An 18,423-nucleotide genomic window follows, 5' to 3' on the forward strand; every position below is an offset into this window, starting at 1 on the left:
TTGTTAAAAAGGCGAGGCAAACCATTGGGCTACAGCCACCTGACAATAGATATATAAATTACTTGGGACATAAACATAGATAGGTTGGTTAGTAGGTTTACAGATCACACCAAGATTGCTGGAGTTACGGTTTGCGAATAAGGCTGTCAAAGAGTACAGCGGGACATAGTTAAGCCACAGAATGGGCAAAGAAATGCCAGATGGAGATTAATCCCAGCAAGTGTGAGGTGTTACACTTTGGGATGTTGAATGTAAGGGGAAAATATACAATTAATGGCATGACCCTTAACAGCATTGATGTGCAGATGGACCCTGGGATCCAAGTCCGTAAAGGGCCTGTCCAACTTTGGCGATTTTTTCGGCGACTGCCAGCGGCAGTCATAGTCGTAGCAGGTCGCTGAAAATGTTGACTGGACCCCCCCTCCGACAACCTACCACCTAGTCGATGCCAAGCTATGGCAAACTACCGACAACCGACGACCCATTAGGACGTCCACCTATGACCACACCTACGACAACCTATGACTACACAGGCGACAACCAACGACAACCAAAGTCAACCTACATCCGCAACAAGCTACGACAAACCCGACCCTGTCGGCGACAACTGAAGACAACTGAAGACAATTCAGTCGCCGGTACCTGTCGCCGGCTGACGTAGGTTGACGTAGGTAGTTGCCAATGGAATTCACCAAAGTCATCACCCGGCAACAACCTACATCACCTGGCGACAACCTGCGTCATCATGGCGACAACCTACGACAGGAGAAGACAAGCTACGTCAAGCCCACAGTCTCCGAAAGGTTTTGAACATTTCAACATCCAGCGGTGACAAGAAAAACGTTACGATTCTTTAGGCGACTTGAGGAGACAAGTCATGACCATACAGGCGTCAACCCGCGACCATGTGGCGACAGCCTAGTCGACGAAAAAATCGCCTAAGTGGGACAGGCCCTTCACTCCCTGAAATTGGCAATAAGTAGATAGAGTTGTAAAGAAGGCATATGGTATGTTTGCCTTCATTTATTGAGGCATTGAATATAAGAGTCAGGAAGTCATGATGCAGCTTTATGACTTTGGTTTATGTCGCATTTCGAGTATTGCGTGCAGTTCTGGTCGCCTCAGTAAGGGATGTGGAGGCTTGGAAAGGGTGCAGAGGAGGTTTATCAGTGTGTTGCCTGCATTAGGGGGTATTAGGGAGTGGTTGGACAGACTTGGATTGTTTACTCTCGAACACCGGAGGTTGTGTGACGACCTGATAGAAGTATATAAAATATGAGAGGCATACTGCAGATAGGGTAGTCAGTCAGATTTTTACACAGAGGGTGGTGAGTGCCTGGCACATGCTGTCAGGGGTGGTGGTGGAGGCAGATGCAATAGTGGTGCTTAAGTGAATTTTGGATAGGCATATGGATAGACAGGGAATTGAGGGATATGGATTATGTGCAGGCAGATAAGAGTTGGTATTGCCGTCATGTTCGGCACATTGTGGGCAGAGGGTCTTTTCCTGTGCTGACTTGTATTTTATTCTATGTAACAGCTCAAACAAGCTTGCTTTAATTTCTGAAAAATGTCAGGTAGTTTTCAATAAAGCAGGAATTTGTAAATAAACCGAGCAAGTATATGGTGTTACAGTAAGCGGGGATTTTAAATATTTACCCTGTGCCACTTGCAGGAACCTCCCTGTCCCACTTAAGATTCTCTAATCACTGAATATCACTTCTATTTGGGACGCGTGATGCAATGGAGTTTTAACTATGAGATGAAAACAAGCGATAATTGCCACACCCAACAAGGTTCAAATGAAAGAAAGATTACGGTTCTTAATTTTTGGCAGCAGTGAGAGGCAAGAGTGAAGCCATCTACAACTGGAGCTGGCATCAGCGAAGAAGGGATTAGTGTTGAACTGCAGGTTTGAGCAGAATATGCCGGGGTAATTTGGGGCACGTGGAGAGGACACAGGCTGGCTTCCTGCACTTAAGTAGTTTTTGTGACAATTACAATTCTCCCTTCTCAGAGCCCAAACTAGCAGTGGGGACAGTACTGAGAGCGGCATGGTATCGAGATGAACTGTCCAGGGAGTAAATGTCTTTGTAGTCATGTAAGAAGAACACCAGAGAATACAGGAGGAAGAGGCCAAGTGTAGGCCTGCGATAACAATCCGTTTTTTTCTTGCTCATTTATTATATTGTTAACAGTGTCTGAAGAAGGGTCTTGACCCGAAACGTCACCTATTCCTTCGCTCCATAGATGCTGTCTCACCTGCTGAGTTTCTCCACCCATTTTTGTCTACTATGTTTACATATTCTGTTGTGCTGCTGCAAGTTAGAATTTCATTTTTCTATCTCAGACACTCTTGACTCTTAAAATTCACAACTGCATCTCAGAATTTATTTCCCTTCTAGTTCTGCAAGGCAAAAATTGCTGATACAGTTAAATATCGTAAAATATTTTCCAGATGGATTTTAAACCTTTTCTTCCCCCACATATTGCAAATTCGCTACACTTCTAAAGTGCTTTAAAAACTATGGAATGCCTTAACAATGTGAAAGGTTGCTATAAAAAATACTAATGCTAAAAGCCCTGGAACAGTGGTTAGAAATTGTGCGAGACATCTTTAATATGGAGAAATTGACATATTCCTTGAGAGTCAAGGAGAATTCATTTGAGAAGGTCTGGGAAAAATGGACTGTTTATGTGAGCCATGACACCAATTAGATAAATGCCGAGCTAGATATGGGAAGATTGCGTTATATAGAACTAGATGGTATGTTTGTATGAATGTTGAATTATCTCCAGATAACTAATCAATGTAATGTTTTTTCTTTTTTTAATTTGGTAAGTGAACCACACGGTCTTATTCCAATTTTTTTATTTATTTACTTCTTTTTTTTTTCCCCCCCGATCTACTTATTTTTTAATTTTGATTGCTGTTTTTCTTACTTTGTTTTATTTATGGTGATGGTGTTGCACTGTTTTGAAAATATCTCTTAAAAATCAATAAAAATGTAAGTGAAAAAAAAAGCCCTGTCCCATTCGAACTCGGAGATTTACGGTAATGGCCGCTCGTAGGTACTCGGGGCTCTCGTGGACATTTTTCAATGACATGTTGAAAAATCTTCACGAGTCTTCCCGAGCTTATGATTGGCGTTACGAGCCGCTAAGAGACGTCCCGAGCTCCGACGTACCCGCTACGTACATTCTACGTGCTTCCACGAGTTTAATTTTTTTAAAACTCGGGAGAGCTCTTGAATGAACTCGTACAGTGGGACAAGGCTTTTAGTATATCTTCCTTCTTGTAGCAAATGCTACACAATTGTAGCAATAACTTTTGCATTGGGTCCTGTCAAGTTTTAAAGCAGTACTATGCACTGTAGAATGGGACTACATTTAAAGATAGAAACCAGACACACCATACCATTCACTATCCCGTACCTTGTCACACTTGACACACATAGTCAGAAGTTATATACTAAAGAGCAATATACCATCCAATGCATAATTTACCTCTTCAGCTAAAATTGATTACTCTCCACTTGAGGATACAGCATTTAATTAATGTTAGGTAAATGTTGAGTACATTTATTAAAACATTTGTTTGAAGTTAAAATATTAACTTTGCTTGTGTATAAGACCGTGCAAGCATTGTGGCTCTAGCATTTTAAATGATTTGAATATTTCTCTGCACTTTGAAAATAAATGGCAAGAGATTTGGCTGGAATGAATAATATTTGCATGCAATAGTCTTATGCAAAGTGTAATGCTATATTAAGGCCCAAGGAGTATGCACCTAGACTAAACCTTTTACATTATATGAGACAAAGATTGATTGTAGTTTGATTTAAACAAAAATAAATGAATCTTGGGATTGCCACTTTGAGGATATATTAATGCAACCCTTTAATTCTGATCAAATTTTGAGATAGTCTGTGTGTAATTCTCAAGGCTTCCTCATAAAGCAGTGCCACGCTGATCAATGGATGATTACAGCTTATAAAACCATTCAAAACTGTTAAGTCCATACCAGTTTATGGTTTAATTCAGTCTGCCTCCACTACTTCCCCTAGCAATGCATACCAGACGCTAACGCTTACCGACTGCATGATGAAGATTTTTTCGCGTCTCTTTTGATTCTTTTTATGTTTTCCTAGTTCATCTACTAATTGGAGTAGTTGCTCTGTCCATCCTCTCATGATTTTAAATACCTCTACCAGAACCTCTCACAACAAGGAAATCAATCCCAACTTAAAGTCATGGAGAATACAGCACAGAAAAAGGCCCTTCAGCCCAACCTGTTCATGCAAACCAAGATGACCGCACCTGGCCCTTATCCCTCTCAACCTTTATCATCCATGTATCTGTCCAAATATCTTTAAAATTGTATTATTGTAACTCCCTCAACTACTCAGCTTCTCCAGCCTACTTTATAGGCCACATGCCTAGAATCACCCTTTCCAGAGTCATTAAATCTTCCACAAAGTGTGGTGCCTGGAACAGTGTACAATATTCCAGATGCAGCCAGCCAGTATTTTCCAAGGTTCATTGTGGTTATAAAATCCTGGATCCCATGTGTTATTTTATGTACTATCAAAAGTAAAGTCAAGAGTCAACGGTGTTTAATTAGAATCATAGAATCAAACAGTGTGAAATAGGTCTTTCAGACTGACATTCTGGCAAGCAGGTTTGCTAGTGCTACACGGGTGGGTTTAAACTAAATGCGGGGACAGGGGGGGGTGGGGAGGAGTTGACAAATTTGGAGTATAAAGATGGAGTTAAAGGGAAAGAGAGTACAGGAAAAGTTACGAAGGACACCCAAATTAATGGGACGGAAAGTTCAAGAAGGGATAAGAGAGTAAGGTCAGGTGAAATAGGCACCGATGTGAGAGGGGAGGTGAATACCAAATTAAAAGTGTTATATATCAATGCGAGACGTATAAGAAATAAAATGGATGAGCTTGAGGCTCAGTTAGAAATTGGTAAGTATGATTTTGTGGGAATTACAGAGACATGGCTGCAAGAGGATCGGAGCTGGGAACTGAATATTCAGGGTTATACGTTCTATCGAAAAGACAGACAGGTGGGCAGAGGGGGTGGGGTTGCTCTGTTGGTAATGAATGAAATTCAGTCCTTTGCGAAGGGTGACATAGAAATCAGAAGATGTAGAGTCATTGTGGATAGAACTGAGAAATTGTAAGGGTAAAAAGATGCCAATGGGAGTTATCTACAGGCCCCTAATCAGTAGCCTGGCGATAGGGTGCAAGTTGCATCTGGAGTTAAAATTAACATGTCGTAAAGGTAATGCTACGGTGGTTATGGGAGATTTCAACATGCAGGTGGACTGGGAAAATTAGGTTGGTACTGGACCCCAAGAAAGGGAGTTTGTGGAGTGCCTTCGTGATGGATTCTTAGAGCAGCTTGTATTGGAGCCTACCAGGGAGAAGGCAATTCTGGATTTAGTGTTGTGTAATGAACCGGATTTGATAAAGGACCTCAAGGTAAAGGAACCATTAGGAGGTGGTGACCATAATATGATAAGTTTTATCCTGCAATTTGAGAGGGAGAAGGTAAAATCGGAAGTGTCAGTATTACAGTTGAACAAAGGGGACTATGGAACCATGAGGGAGGTGCTGGCCAAAGTTGACTGGAAAGATACCCTAGCAGGGATGACAGTGGAACAACAATGGCAGGTATTTCTGGGAATAACACAGAAGGTGCAGGATCGGTTCATTCCAAAGAGGAAGAAAGATTCTAAGGGGAGTAAGGGGCGACCGTGGCTGACAAGGGAAGTCAAGGCCAATATAAAAATAAAAGAGAAGATGTATAACATAGCAAAGATGAGCGGGAAGTCAGAGGATTGGGAAACTTTTAAAGATCAACAGAAGGTAACTAAAATGGTAATACAGAGAGAAGTAAAAGATGAAAGCTAGCCAAGAATATAAAGGAGGATAGTAAAACCTTATTTAGGTATGTGAAGAGGAAAAATTAGTTAAGACAAATGCAAGTCCCTTGAAGACAGAAACAAGTGAATTTATTATGGGGAACAAGGAAATGGCAGACGAGTTGATCAGGTACTTTGGTTCTGTCTTCACTAAGGAAGCTCCTCATTGGATTGCAACCTTGTCGTGGTCTGGGAGCTTGTGTGTCTCAGTGACCCCTAGAGATATGCCAGCGGGAGATTTGTCTCCTGTTAGGGTCTCCCATGCAGGACAGGTCGAAGGGTAGAGGCGAGACGAAGAGCGATCCACTGGTCCTCCAGGTTGGAGGTTGAGCACAGGGCTAACAACCCTGCCTCATAATACAAATATGTTATGGAAACAGCAACTGAAGGAATCAACACTACTGGGCATGATGGACTTCCAGTGCTATCGACAGATGCTAGGAGGAAATGAAAACAATGGACCTGACCTGGGGTAGTGTCCAGAAGCTGGCCCAGAACAGACAGGAGTGGAGGACCTTCGTTGCTGACCTACATGCCAGGAGGCATAATAGGCAGTAAGTATGTAAGTAAGTCACTAAGGAAGACACAAACAATCTCCCAGGTGTACGAGGGGACAGAGGACCGAGGGTGTCGGAGGAACTGACGGAAATTCACATTAGTCAGGAAATGGTGTTGGGCAGACTGATGGGACTGAAGGCTGATAAATCCCAAGGGCCTGATGGTCTGCATCCCACGGTACTCAAGGAGGTGGCTCTAGAAATCGTGGATGCATTAGTGATCATTTTCCAATGGTCTATATGGATCAGTTCCTGTGTATTGGAGGGTAGCTAATGTTATCCCACTATTCAAGAAAGGAGGGAGAGAGAAAGCAAGGAATTATTGACCAGTTAGCCTGACATTGGTGGTGGGGAAGATGTTGGAGTTGATTATTAAAGATGTGATAGCAGCACATTTCGATAGCAGTAACAGGATCGATCTAAGTCAGCATGGATTCACGAAGGGGAAACCATGCTTGACAAATCTTTTGGAATTTTTTGAGGATGTTACAAGTAAAATGGGCAAGGGAGAGCCAGTGGATGAAGTGTACCTGGACTTTCAGAAAGCCTTTGATTAGGTCCCACACAGGGGATTAGTGGGCAAAATTAGAGCCCATGGTATTGGGAGTAGGGTATTGACATGGATGGAAAATTGGTTAGCAGGAAACAAAGAGCAGGGATTATCGGGTCCCTTTCAGAATGACAGGCAGTGACTAGTGGGGTGCCGCAAGGCTCGGTGCTGGTACCTCAGCTATTTACAATATGCATTAATGATTGACTAGATTAAATAATTAAAAGTAACATTAGCAAATTTGCAGATGACACAAAGCTGGGTGGCAGTGTGAACTGTGAGGAGGATGCAATGAGGGTGCATAGTGACTTGGACAGGTTGGGTGAGTGGGCGGATGCATGGCAGATGCAGTTTAATGTGGATAAATGTGAGGTTATCCACTTTGGACGCAATAACGGAAAGGCAGATTAGTATCTCAATGGTGTCAGGTTAGGAAAAGGGGAAGTACAACGAGACCTGGGTGTCCTAGTACATCAGTCACTGAAAGTAAGCATGCAGATCCAGCAGGCAGTGAAGAAAGCTAAGGACATGTTGGCCTTCATAGTGAGGGAAGTTGAGTATATGATCAAAGAGGTCCTTCTGCAGTAGTACAGGGCTCTGGTGAGACCACACCTGGTGTATTGTGTGCAGTTCTGGTCTCCTAATTTGAGGAAGGACATTCTTGCTATTGAGGGAGTGCAGCGTAGGTTCACCAGGTTAATTCCCGGGGTGGCAGGACTGTGATATGATGAAAGAATGGAGCGACTGGGCTTGTATTCACTGGAATTAGAAGGATGAGAGGATATCTTATAGAAGCATTTTAAATTATTAAGGGATTGGACACACTAGATGCAGGAAACATGTTCCTGATGTTGGGGGAGTCCAGAACCAGGGGCCACAGTTTAAGAATAAGGGGTAGTCCATTTAGAATTGAGATGAGGAAAAACATTCACTGGATGCATTCAAAAGAGAGCTAGATAGAGCTCTGAGGGATAGCGGAATCAAGGGGTATGGGAGATGGTAGGAATGGGATACTGATTGTGGATGATCACATCGAATGGCAGTGCTGGCTTGAAGGGCCGAATGGCCTACTCCTGCACCTATTGTCTATGTATCTATGTATCTACAGTTTGTAAATGTTGTGATAGTACCTGCCTCAACTACCTCCTCCAGCAGCTCATTCCATATATCCCTCACCCTTTGTGTAAAAAGTTGTCCCTCAGGTTCCTATTAAATCTTTCCTCGCTCACATTAAGCCTACGTCGTCTAGTTCTTGATTTCCCTTCTCCGGGTAAAAGACTCTGCATTTACCCTCTCCATCCCTCTCATGATCTTATACACCTCTAAGATCACCACACATCCTCCAGCTCCCCAAGTCCTGGTCTGCTCAATCTCTCCCGATAGCTCAGGCCCTCAAGCCCTGACAATATCTTTGTAAATCTCCTCTGCACTATTCCAGCTTAACATCTTTCCTCTAACAGGGTGACCAAAACTGAACACAAGACTCCAAATGTGGCTTCACCAATACCTTGTGTAACTGTAAGATGACCTCCCAGCTTCTATGCTCAATACTCAGACAGATGATGGCCAATGTGTCGGAAGACGTCTTGACCACCCTATCTACCTGTGATGCCATTTTCAAGGAATTATGTACCCGCACCTCTAGATCCCTCTGCTCTACTACACTTCCACGATGCCGTACCATTCACTGTGTAGGTCCTGCCCTGGTTTGACTTCCCAAAATGCAACACCTCTGCATTTTCTCAGCATTAAAGTCCATTAACCATTCCTCAGCTCACCTGCCCAACTGATCAAGATCATACTGCAGTTCTTGGCAACCATCTTCGTTATCTATAATACTTCCCACTTTTGTGTCATCTGCAAACCTGGTAATCAAGTCTTGTACATTCTCATCCAAATTGCTGATACAAACTGCAAAGAGTCCAGGACTGATCAATGAGGCACAACACTAGTCACAGGACATATTGTCATATGCACCGGCAATGGAACAATTACAATTTTACTGGCTGCAGCTTAAGAGGCCCATTCAGACAATAACACACTAATAAATATATGATAATTAATAATGCACTAATTCTAGGTAACCTCAGTTCGATAAAATATTTGTTGACATATCAATTCTCTTCAATCTTCTAAGGGAGTAGAGGAATTGATGATCTTTCTTTGAGATTGCTTCAATGTGATAGACCAGGACAGATCTTCAGAAATATACATTCTCATGATCTTGAGGTTGTTGACTCTCTACACCACTGACCCTTCAATGAAGACAAGTTTGTGGATACTCAGCCTTCTTCTTCTAAAGTCAACAATTAACACCTTGATCTTGCTATCGTTGAGAATTGGATTGTTGTTCAGGTACCAATCAATCAATCTCCCTCCTGTACTCTGACTCATCGTTACCAGTTATTCTCCAACAACGGTGATATCTTGGGCAAATTTAAAGATGGTGTTGGGGCTGTGTCTGGTTGCATAATGATTGTTATAGGGAGGGTAGAGCAGGGGACTGAGCACACTGCCTTGAGGTGCTCCTGTGTTGATGGTTATTGAGGAGAAAGTGTTGTTGTCAATTCATACTGTTTGTGATCTGCCGACGAGGACGTCAAGGATCAATATAGATAGGGATGAACAGACACCCAGTTCTTTTGTGTGTATCTTTGATGTAAACCAGCATCCGCAGTTCCTCCCTACACATTTCTTCTGCTCTGTTAGATGATAGGTTTGGAGGGGGTGATGGTATTGAAAGTTGTGTTGTATCGATGAACAGCTCCCTGATGTGCGTGTTCTTAATGTCCAACTGATCCAGTGCACAGTGGAGAGACAATGAGATTGCATTCCCTGTTTATCTGTTGTGGTTGTAGGTGAAATGAAGTGGGTCCATGTTCTTACCATGGCAGGAGGTGATATGCATCATAACCAACCACGATGCAGTTCATTACCATGGATGTTAGTGCACCCAGTTAGTGCACCCCATATAAGATTATTAAGGGATTGAACATGCTAGATGCAGAAAAACTTGTTCCCGATGTTGGGGGAGTCCAGAACCAGGGGCTACAGTTTAAGAATAAGGAGTAGGCCATTTAGAACTGAGATGAGGAAAAACATTTTGAACCAGAGAATTGTGAATTTGTGGAATTCTCTGACTCAGAAGGCAGTGGTGGCTGATTCACTGGTTACATTCAAAAGAGAGTTTGGTAGACCTCTTAGGGTTAGCGGAATCAAGGGATTACGGGGAGAAGGCAGGAACGGGCTACTGATTATGGATGATCAGCCATGATCACATTGAATGGCGGTGCTGGATCGAAAGGCCGAATGGCCTACTCCTGCATCTATTTTCAATGTATCTATGTATCTATGTAGTCAATGAGGCATATCACTTCTGGGGAACTGATATTATTGATGTATTTTTAATAAAATGGATCCTTGACATCCTTATAGGTGGTGCCATAGGGGCCAGATGCTTTCTGAGGGTTCACTCTTATGAAAGATCTTCTGACATTGGCCTTGGTGACAAGAGATTGCAGTGCCGTTGGGGACTGTGGGAGCCCGAGAAGTTACATAAAAGTTTTCCTTTTCACATTGAGCATAGAGACATTGAGCTCATCGGGGAGTGATGCATCGCTGTCACTTGAGCCACTACTTGGTTTTGCCTTGAAGGAAATTAAGGGCCTGTCCCACTTGGCCGTCATTTGAGCGTCACGCAGATGGCGCTCGAAGATTTTGTACATCACAAAATCCTGGGACGCTGCATGCGACCGCGCGGCACTGCCTATGTCACCACGCACCATGCGCACGTCACATGCGTGCCACGACGCGCGCATCATGCGTCGTGACGGTAAATGTCGCGTAAATTACGCGCAAATGACGGCCAAGTGGGACAGGCCCTTTATGCCGTGCAAGCCCTGCCACAGCTGCCGAATGTCTGTCTGCTCCTCCACTGTCTCTTCGCTTTTCTGATGGCCTTATCCAGCTTTCTCAACCTGTTCTGTCACATTCAATGAACCAGTTATGCATACTCACAGATCTGAACTAGGAAACTAAACTAAATTAGCTTGTGTATGTCCTCTGGTTTAAATTGCCTCTCCTCATTCTTCATACCAAAATATAAAGTTTCATATTGCTCAGGATTATATTTCATTGGTTACCCATCTGCCCGAGCACCACCCTGCTTACATCTACTTGAAGACTATTAATACACTTTCCACCGTTCATTACATCTACAAGCTTTGTATCATCCGCAGACTTGGAAATTTGCCTTATCCACCCATGTCCAAGTCGAGAACATACAATCCATCAACATGTAACTTGACATCGTGTTTGGCACAGACATTTTCAAAATGTTTAGAAAAGTAGGCGTTTGCACCAACTGCTGTATGTTTCTCTTTGAATAAATTGTGTACATTTCCTTTTGTATAAACGATAATCATTCATTCCTACTTTCATTTTTATTACCCATCTTCTTTCCACTTTGGTACAGACCCTTTTATTCCTCATCCTTTAATCTTGATGACACTTTAATAAACATCATTTGAAAGTCTGTTTATACCACGATAATTCTCTATAATGTTTCATCAATTAACTATCAGATTAGTTAGACATAATTTGCCTTTAATAAATATATAATGACATTGCCTATTTAATTCACACATATCCAATTAACAGCAAATTTCGGTCATGCTTTTTGTTTCTCAAACATTTTCCACAATGGACGTTGAACAGTTTGATCTGTAGTTACTGAGATCATCTCTGCAGCCTTTTTTGACTGTGGGTATCTATCATATCTATCTATCATATCATATCTATCTATATACTTTTAAAACTCTGTGTGTGTGTGTGCGTGTGTGTGTGTGCGTGTGTGTGTGGGTGTACGGCATTTTGCCTTTGAAACGTATGTCCTCGAAAACCAGAAGCAAAAACGCGGAGATTTTTACCATTTCGATAGTGATTTAACTTATGAATTCACAATTCCACTCCTCATTAAATTTGGTCATTTATCTCTACACATTTTCAATAAAATTCTTCACAAAACTTAATGTTTCGTTTAAATCAGACTGCTGCCCAGCTGCGGACGTCACAATGCCCTTGCTCGCAGCAATCTCTCCCCCTCCTTCCCTCCCTTTCACAATGCCTTTGCACCTGGCCCAACTGGCCCCGCCCAGCATGCCTGGTGGCCCAGCCCGGCCCGCTGACCTCACAATGCCTTTGCACCTGGCCCAACTGGCCCCGCCCGGCCCTGCCCCGCCAGCATGCCGGGTTGTAGGTTCCATTGGTGGTTGGTGGGGGGTGGTTAGAGGGAGGGGGTTAGAGGGAGGGTGGTTAGTGTGTGTGACGCGACAGGCTGCTCCCCTGAATTCCATAGAGCTGCCGACAACTTTCGTGCATGAGACGCGCACGCTTCATTTCCATAACATTCTGAACCCGTGACGCACGGTTGCATTTCGCTCTCTCTTTCTCTCCCCATCTCTCTCTCTCTCTCCCCGTCTCTCTCCCCTCTCCCCCCTCTTTCTCCCCCTCCCTCTCTCCCCCTTTCCTCTCCCCCACCCCCCTGCCCTCCCTCCCCTAAACCCCCTTCCCCCCCTCCTCTCCTCTCCACCCCTCCCCTACCCCCTTCCCTCCACCCCATCCCCTCCCTCCCTCCCCCTCCCTTCACCCCTCTCCCCCTTCCCTTCCTCCCTCTCTCCCCCTCTGTCTCTCCTCCCCTCTGTCTCTCCTCCCCTCTCTCTCACCCCTCCTCCCCCACCCTCCCCCCTCGTCCACCCTCCCTATCCTCCTCCCCTCCACCCCCCTTTCCCTCTGTCTCTTGCCCTTCTGTCTCTGCCCCTTTCTCTCTGCCCTCACTCTCTACTCCCCCCCCCCCCTCTAGATGTGCCTGCGAGTTGGGGGCTATGCGTCAGTGGATAGGGCGGTTATGGGGTAAAAGGGGCAAATTAATATATCAAGGGGGGTGGTTAGCGTATGTGCGGGGGTGTAGTTAGTGTGTGTGACGCCACATTTTACTCACTGATATTTGTTTCGCTTATCTGGGCTCATTTTGCTCAATCGTCCATCTATGCTGCCTTCCAGTAATAATGCCAAAAGTGTAAGATTAGAAAGCTCATCTGACCACACATCAGAAACTTGTCCCTCTATTTTGTCATATAAAATCATTTTATTTCTTGTTCTGTTTCTATTCATCTCTCCGAATTGGCTAGGTGGAAGGAGTCAGGGAATAGGAAACAGTTTATAGGCCGGACCCGCTGATTTACTCGAGCACTTTGTGTCTTTGTCTCGTCTGAATCATGCTTTCCACCACACACTCAGCCCTGGCTGTAGGTATTAGTTGCGATATCAGCTGCTGTTCAAATTCATTCATACTTCCTAGTTATGAGTATCCATGACACAGGAAACATCTTTCTGCTCCCACAGGGCAGAGGAATGCACATTCCATGTGTGTGAGTAACCCTACCAGCCCTCTATTTATTAACTTAATTAAATAAAGAAGATAACTAAAATACTAGCGATTTTAATTAGCTTAACCTCTGTGTTTTTTTTTTTAAATTTCTACAAATTTTTGTTCAAAGCAAATACTTATTTAAACCCAACAGGGCTTATCTCCCATTCTCATGTAAAACTTACTTGACTTTTCCCCCCCACTTTTTTTAGTTCTGAGCTAAAACAGCTTCCTAGCAGAATGTGTTACAAATGGCCTCAGGGTCTTTTGTATAAGCACACACAGATGCAGCTTCTGCTTGTTACCCTATATCTCCTGCTGAAAAATACATGTGAGTGTATGTCATGTGAGGTCAAGATTAAATAAGACAGCAATAACACCCCCATTCTGAGGAAGGACATTATTGCCGTAGAGGGAGTGCAGAGAAGGTTCACCAGACTGATTCCTGGGATGTCAGGACTGTCTTATGAAGAAAGACTGGATAGACTTGGTTTATACTCTCTAGAATTTAGGAGATTGAGAGGGGATCTTATAGAAACTTACAAAATTCTTAAGGGGTTGGACAGGCTAGATGCAGGAAGATTGCTCCCGATGTTGGGGAAGTCCAGGACAAGGGGTCACAGCTTAAGGATAAGGGGGAAATCCTTTAAAACCGAGATGAGAAGAACTTTTTTCACACAGAGAGTGGTGAATCTCTGGAACTCCCTGCCACAGAGGGTAGTCGAGGCCAGTTCATTGGCTATATTTAAGAGGGAGTTAGATGTGGCCCTTGTGGCTAAGGGGATCAGAGGGTATGGAGAGAAGGCAGGTACGGGATACTGAGTTGGATGATCAGCCATGATCATATTGAATGGCGGTGCAGGCTCGAAGGGCCGAATGGCCTACTCCTGCACCTAATTTCTATGTTTCTATCCCCTCCCCTACCCTACACATAGACAGAGTGAAATAGCCTCCCTGTTTCACATCTAACAAATGGCGACCAGGTTCAGGAATAGCTACTTCCCCACAGCCATCAGGCTATTAAAGCTTGCTTGGACAAAACTCTGAGCATTAATAACCCATTATCTGTTATTTGCACTTCATCGGTTTATTTATTCATGTGTGTATATATTTATATAATGGTATATGGACACACTGATCTGTTTTGTAGTCAATGCCTACTATGTTCTGTGGTGCTGAAGCAAAGCAAGAATTTCATTGTCCTATCAGGGACACATGACAATAAACTCTCTTGAACTTGAATTACTTTAAAAAGGTGCCCACTGATACCAGAATTACAATCAATACTTCCTGCATAAAATGTAGCTGAGACATTTTAAGAGAAAACACTTTGTGGATCTGAGAGTCACAGAGGCTTATACTCAAATGATATATGGGACAAATTTGTTTTCTGGATAGCATTAACCAAACACAATAGCTGTAGGAAGCAGAGACATTTAGATTTATTCTAAGATTGGAATATCAATCCCTAGACACAACTGAAGGATCATATGCAACAGTGCAACACCTTGGAATTATTTAGCAACTTTATCAAAGTAAAACAACTCAAGGATCTGTGCAGATGCATTATCAGATGAATTTGATTCTGAGCAACATAAGGAGGCATTTGGATAGATGCACAAAGAAACAGATTTTAATGTGTTTTCGAAAGAAAGACAAAAGGATAGAATGGCAGAAACAGGCATGCACAGAACCTAAGTGATTGGGCCACAGAAAGTTGACAGAACAACAGTAAATAGCTAGAGGACAGAGTTTATGGTGCAAATGTACTTACCCTGGTTACTGTACACATGACCTGACACAGAAAAATCTGCAGGGACAACACCACTTCCAATCTGCTGCAATCTCTTCTCCACTAGATCAGTTATGTCGATAAAGTTTTCATCAAACCCTAGTCTTTCCACGAGTGGACTGAACTCTTCCAGTAATTCTAGAAACACATCCAAGTCAATACAGTTTCAGTTTGCATTTCCTTGTAAAATCTTCTACTTAATTTATCCAGTTTTGCATCATTAATTTTCATTTTTTGTTGTGATTTTGAACTTTCACGCAAATGCATCAGTAACAAAAATAAATACACCATTCTCCACTTAAAAAAACCTGAACTATGATTTTCATAGATCTGTTTATACATCATAAGTTTCCATTTGTATTATCAACTGCCACTACACTTAAAGCAAATGATTCATTTTAATGTGATATCCTACAACAATGACTTCCATTTCCTAAACTTGCCTCATGAAGTACTTTTCTTCTGAGTAACACAATCTTCTGAATAAACCCTGCTGCCAGTGAAAATACCCATTGCAGACTCAGTCATGCTTTCTAATAGTGATTAAAATCACGAGAGGAATAGATTGGGTAGATGCACAGAGTAGGGGAATCAAGCACCTGGTGACATAGGTTCAAGGTGAAGGGGAAAAGATTTAATAGGAATCAGAGCGGTAACTTTTTCACACAACGGGTGGTGGGTGTATGGAACAAGCTGCCAGAAGAGGTAGTTGAGGCTGGGACTATCCCAAAGTTTAAGAAACAGTTAGACAGGTGCATGGATAGGACAGGTCTGGAGGGATATGGACCAACCGAAATGAGGTGGGACTAGTGTAGCCGGGACATGTTGGCCGGTGTGGGCGAGTTGGGCCGAAGGGCCTGTTTCCACTCTGTATCACTCTATGACCTCTGCAGTCTGACCAGCTCCTTATTCATGGAATGGGCGGGGGGCGGGGGGCGGGGGGGGGGGGGGGGGGGGGGAAGTGGAGGGGAGGGGAGAAATAGATGGGAATCCAGGCAGGGCACAGGGGTGGGAAGGGGGCAGGTGGGGAGAGAGGAAGGTGGGTTAGTTACAGGTTAGCTAAAATTGGAGAATTTGTTGTTCATACCGTTGAGTGTAAGCTACCAAGTGGAACAAGAGGTGCTGTTCCTCCAGTTTGCATGTGGCTTACAATCCAAAGTTATGGGCAATGAATTCTACAATTTTAAGTAACTTCAATAGACAATAGACAATAGGTGCAGGAGTAGGCCAAATGCTGTCCTTTCCTCTCCCCTTCGACATGCTGTCCTTTCCTGCTCCGGCGGCGGCACCGGCTCAGCACCGGCGGCGGCACCAGCTCAGCACCGGCGACGGCACCAGCTCAGCACCGGCGGCGGCACCGGCTCAGCACCGGCACCGGCTCAGCGGCGGCGACGGCACCGGCTCAGCACTGGCGGCGGCACCAGCTCAGCACCGGCGGCGGCACCGGCTCAGCACCGGCACCAGCTCAGCACCGGCGACGGCACCGGCTCAGCACCGGCGGCGGCACCAGCTCAGCACCGGCGGCGGCACCGGCTCAGCACCGGCACCGGCTCAGCGGCGGCGACGGCACCGGCTCAGCACCGGCACCGGCTCAGCAGCGGCGACGGCACCGGCGGCGGCACCGGCTCAGCAGCGGCGGCGGCGGCGGAGCTGCGGGTCAGAAGACGGCGGTGCAGCGCTGGAGCGCCATTGCGGGGCTGGCGGTGACTTCGCTGAACTGGAGCTGGGTCCGTTGCGGAGCTGCGGGTCTGTGGAGCGGCTGCGGGCGGCGGCGCTGAACTTTCCATTCGGCGCGGCCGTGTCGGCTCTGGAAGCCACGGTCTCGAGTAAGGAGGCCCGACTATGGGTGGACATGGGGATGGGACTGGACTTTGTGCCTTTCCCCACAATGGGAACCATTGTGGGGGGATGTTTTGATGTTGAAACTATCTTTTATTGTTATGTTGTATTCTTTTTTTATGTGCTGCATGGCAAAAAGAATTTCACTACACCGAAAGGTGTATGTGACCAAAATAAAACTTGAACTTTGAACTTATCTTCCCCTGGACCCTGGCTGACCTCCCCCCCCCCCCCCCACTTTACCACCAATGGACGTTTAACCAGCTTCACAGTTTGCAACTAAGTAACCCTCTTGGGCTCAGACCTGTTTCCATCTCTAGCTTGGTCCAACAATCTGCCAATTCCCTTGCATCAAGTCTTCCGATGCTGGCCGTGATTGATCTGGGTGCTTCTCGTTTTCAGTTTTTGAGATCAATCAGTCTGAAAAGTCCTGAGCCGAAACATCACCTATCCAGAGATGCTGCCTGACCCACTGAGTCCCACCAGCATTTTGTGTCTGTCTTTGATATACACCATTCCTTGTTATTACAGGAAAATATCTACTTGCAACAAAAGCTTTTCACTGTACCTTGGTATATCTGACAATAAATTAAACTGAACTTGCATGAGATACCAGAGACGACTGGTACTTGTGAAAGTGCACATGTGACTTATCTTACAGAAGAAAGGGAAAGCAAAATCAATTATTGAGTAGAAGGACCTTATGAAAATATAAGCAAAAAAAATATGAATAGATTAATAAGGGTGTCAGGGGTTATGGAGAGAAGGCAGGAGAATGGGGTTAGGAGGAAGAGATAGATCAGCCATGATTGAACGGCAGAATAGACTTGATGGGCCAAATGGCCTAATTCTGCTCCTATAATAATAATTTGTTTATAGGGACAGTGCATATTAATGAACATTTGCATGTAAATATGCGAGATTGTAGCCAATCAGTAGCTAATTTCCGTCTCTAGTCCCTATGACATGACTTTATGAAAAATGCTAAAATGTTATAAATGCCTGGTTATATTTAATAGAGGTTACATGTACCTGTGATTTTGTATGATATGTCCCTGTAGGGTGTCAAGTCTTCTCCGCAGATAAGGATCAATTGGGGGCACCTGTCCTTGGCTACGCTGACTGACATTATTTTATTTACCCCATACTTCCTGGCTTCATAATTACAAGTGACCACCAGATGTTTTTGATGAACAGCTGAAAAGACAAAAAAAAAGGCAGAAGGCATTTGTAAACAATCAGGGCACAAATCGTTTGTTCTAAACAAACCATCAAACTGAAAGGGGCCGGCACGGTGGCTCAGCAGTAGAGTTGCTGCCT

General features: G+C 44.2%; 1 protein-coding gene across 3 annotated transcripts in view; it reads right to left on the bottom strand.

Annotated features, from left to right (window-relative positions):
• The window catches only part of poli (DNA polymerase iota), a 52,427-nt gene that overhangs the window by 20,769 nt on the left and 13,235 nt on the right, over window positions 1-18,423 (bottom strand). For all 3 annotated transcript variants that reach the window (XM_033033416.1, XM_033033409.1, XM_033033400.1), the window contains 2 exons: window positions 18,136-18,300; window positions 15,247-15,402 (listed from right to left, as the gene is read on the bottom strand). In XM_033033416.1, the coding sequence (XP_032889307.1) occupies window positions 15,247-15,402; window positions 18,136-18,300 (321 nt within the window). The remainder of the gene's footprint in view (window positions 1-15,246; window positions 15,403-18,135; window positions 18,301-18,423) is intronic.

Source organism: Amblyraja radiata, chromosome 1 (genome assembly GCF_010909765.2).
Source record: "Amblyraja radiata isolate CabotCenter1 chromosome 1, sAmbRad1.1.pri, whole genome shotgun sequence".
NCBI classification, from domain to species: domain Eukaryota; kingdom Metazoa; phylum Chordata; class Chondrichthyes; order Rajiformes; family Rajidae; genus Amblyraja; species Amblyraja radiata.